Raw genomic sequence first — 3,607 nt, 5'->3', positions numbered from 1 at the left:
TTTCATTTTTTTTTTCAGTTGTATTTTTAAGTACGTGTAAAGTATATCATCCCACACTATAAGCATTAAAAATCATTTTACAATTATTACATTACTTCAATTCTTAATATAACGTCTTATCCAAAAACAATATAAAACTTTATTACTTATAACTTAACTATATTACTTATTTATTTTATAGTCGATTCCTACCAATAGCAAAGAACCAAAAGTTAGCTGTGATGTCAATAATTTCTTAATCTTAAAATATTCACTTTAAAATCTTATCTTACCGTAACTTATTGATAACTAAAACGTAAAAAAGGCAATGATGCAGAAAAGGGGATAATAATAATCCAGAAAGAGAATGGTTAATAATAGACTTTGCGAGTACTATATTCACGATTAGAGGGAAATATAAGAGTCTTAATTTATGGAATTTGAACTGGAAAATCTTTAGAAAAACTGAGTTTAAATTCACCCTGTGACTAATAGAGATAAGCCTTTACGAGTTCATAAGGTAGCATTTTGTATATTCAATTTGCCTGTTTACCTGTACAATACAGTAAGGGATGCTTATAGGTGAGAGGGTGCTTATTAACAAATGATCAGTTCGTTATTCGAGCTCATACCTGGTGCGGAATTTCATCACCGCACCGTCCGCCGTAAAACCAACTTCCATGCATATCAACTGGACCACTGGAAAACAGTACTCGTATGCCATAGATTTATTTAAAAAGTGATCCTTCATCCACCTTCGACAATCGGCAAGAGCCTCACACTTACCTTACAAAAGTAACTTTCTGAGTGCTCAATGCTCATGGGCGGTGGTGATCGCCTTATTAGGTGACCCACATGTTCTGTTACCTGCTCTTTTATAAAAATATAAAACAATATTTTAACAAATTAAAGTTTATTCATTGTATACTTACAAAAAAATTGTATACTTTTTCTCTAAAAAAGTATTAAAATAAACTAATATTTCCTCTTTTAGATTACGATATCGTTAGCCAAGGTGTTCTTAACTCACGTACCGTCTGGTTGGTACGTGGTGTCGGATCTGGACGTCTCGTTCCCGCTACCAGACCAAAAGTTCTCCGATGAACACAGAAGGAAGCATCACAAGCAGAAGAGGCAGATCTGGCAGCAGATAGAAGACGCCCTTTACGTGTAGTGTGATTATTCAATTTTAGACCATGTATACTTACAATAGAATTTAAATTGCTCTAACTGTTCGTATATGAAAAGGTTTGTTAAAAATGTCCACAATCGTGATTGATGGTAATTGTACCCTATTATATTTATAAATTAAAAACTTCATAACGGATTTTAAACGCGATTTCTTCATTATATTTTTAATCCGACGCTTCTAACACTTTACAGTTTACAGCGAGCATGCCCACTGGGTGACAATAGGGGAGGAATTAATCGCGTTTAAAAGTCTTTAATTTCTAAATGTATATATATGTATATATAATTTCTAAGCATTCAATCAGATTAAAATTAAATTTGCAGTCTAGGCATCTGTTTGGATTTTTGTTTCATTCATTAGTTTTTTCGTTTTTTTTTTAGTGACACGCTTCCTTACATGTTATAGCATAATGAGAAAGCAAATTTACTTTATTTATATTACAAATATCATCAATAAATCGAACTATTTAGGAACTTTTGGACGTCACATATCCTAATTTATAAATTATGCACGATGAAATAACATCCGTTTCAAAGGCACGAGCTATTTTTTTTGTAAAGTAAAAAGTTGTCTCAGATATAATTCTGTCACTTTAATACAAGCTAGAATGGATAACTATAATACAGGGTGTGCCAAGAAGTATGGATATATTGAAGCTAGGAGGTAGAGGACCTAGAGGGCTATCCGAATTACTTGCTTTGCTTATTTACATGTCTGTTAAATGATACTTATAGATAAGGGCCCGGGCCTAAGATCAATTATATCCAAATAAATTAAAATCTGTCTAAAATTAAATTAACATGATACTTATTGTACTAAATTATTTTTTATAATAGGATAGTTCTTAACCTAAATAAATGAACCTTTCCAGTAACAACATGGATGGTCGAGAATGTGTGCTACGTAGCATCTGCGAAAGCAAGAAATATCTCGCACCGCCAGGGAAGTCGCTAGTTCATGACCTCTTGAGAGCAATATTTACGTGAGTGTTTAATTGTCATTATTATTGGTATGGAATATCTGCTATTCTTCTTTTTAAGGAGGAAAACAGAATTTATATTTAAGGCTACGGTAGCACAGCAGGTTTGATTAACGCCTAGAGCCTAGTGGTTGTATTCTTGCTAGAGTCGAGACGCTAAACGAACTTTTTTGAAGTCAAAAGTTTTTCAATCGTTTTATTAAGGTTTTGTTTTATCATAGTATAAAGATAACAAGTAAGTCATCTGCGAACAAAGGTAATCGCGCCGTTGCGTTGGTATGAGCGCGGAGCGCTTTGCCACGTCCACCGTTCATGACCGTTCGCAAACTTGACGCATGCACACAACGCCGCTCGGTTCCTTTTCGTGGACCGTTCTCGTCAGGGGCGCGCATTACTGTGAGCGGTCGGTGTGTGTTAATGCAATTATTTAAAATATTATGTATCATCTCGACAAGTTAAAACCCTGCGCCTCGCGAGTTTATGTACCGTGCGCTCCTAAACGCTAGGAGTCAGCCTACTTGTTCTCTTTATACTATGGTTTTATTCGCGAGTAGTAGAGTGCAACATATTTGTAGCGTTTTGCGTAATTTATTAATAACGGTATTAAAAACAATACGTCCTTAAGTTCAGTGAGTTGAATTATTTTAACGTTGAATAATGAGAACAATAGCTAAATCTTCATAAAAACTTAGATATTAGGCTATGTATTATTTTCATACTTAATATGTATTATGTTATATGCATATTATTATTAAAAGGGTCGGGTTTATGATTCCAAATGAGATTACGTAACATTTTATTTCAGTTATGAATACTAAATATGTATATAGGTTTGATATACTTTTTTATACTGTTTTAGTCCCGCCAATTACCTCGTTTATCTTTTAATGTGGTTCCCTGGGAGAGATCACTGCTACGTGATAAGGCCGCCAAATAAGTTGTACCCTGTCTTTTCTGTAATTAGTTCTAAGGTTTCCTATCTGTACAACTTTATTGACGTATTAAATAAATACAACAAACAAATAAATAAATAATAATTATCATTTTCAGAGCACCATTGCAAGAGGACGAAAATGAAATAAGTGAAATGTACAGAGAAATATTGGATCCGAACTTCTGTGACCGGCCTCATAATTGTCCGTTTTCCATCCTGGATTTTATTTTAATGCTCAATAAACAAAAGCATTAAGTTCAATTTATGAAATCAAAACTGAAAAAAAAATGAAATAAAAAACTGTGATATAATAGACACGAGTTTATTTCAAAATTTCGAAATAATTAAATTAATTAACCTCCATGCACTCTGCCGTAGTACACCGCATACGCATTATGCTAAAACCCTCTTAAAGGTTCATACGTTTCAGCCGCCTCCCGGTCAGCGAGATAAGAAAGCCAGCCTTACCGTGACTGTGTAACAATAAACCTGCAACAGAATGTTATATATAATTAATGTTATA

At 33.6% G+C, this 3,607-nt stretch overlaps 1 protein-coding gene across 1 annotated transcript; it reads left to right on the top strand.

Moving 5' to 3' along the window:
• The first annotated feature begins 583 nt into the window (after nt 1-583).
• LOC123698685 lies at nt 584-3,339 on the top strand. Its single transcript, XM_045645431.1, has 4 exons — nt 584-694; nt 974-1,149; nt 2,043-2,153; nt 3,201-3,339. Exons 1-4 carry the CDS (start codon nt 584-586, stop codon nt 3,337-3,339), a joined length of 537 nt encoding a protein of 178 aa, XP_045501387.1.
• The last annotated feature ends 268 nt before the right edge of the window (nt 3,340-3,607 follow it).

This window comes from Colias croceus, chromosome 16, assembly GCF_905220415.1.
Source record: "Colias croceus chromosome 16, ilColCroc2.1".
Lineage (NCBI taxonomy): Eukaryota > Metazoa > Arthropoda > Insecta > Lepidoptera > Pieridae > Colias > Colias croceus.
This window is presented reverse-complemented; position numbering and strand designations above follow the sequence as displayed.

Bases quoted from the DNA above. Each gene is read 5' to 3' on its own strand.
- LOC123698685 (XM_045645431.1), top strand. From the start codon at position 584: ATGATCAGTTCGTTATTCGAGCTCATACCTGGTGCGGAATTTCATCAC. The intron at 695-973 runs GTATGCCATAGA...TTCCTCTTTTAG, and splicing joins ACCACTGGAAAACAGTACTC to ATTACGATATCGTTAGCCAA. The intron at 2,154-3,200 runs GTGAGTGTTTAA...TATCATTTTCAG, and splicing joins CTCTTGAGAGCAATATTTAC to AGCACCATTGCAAGAGGACG.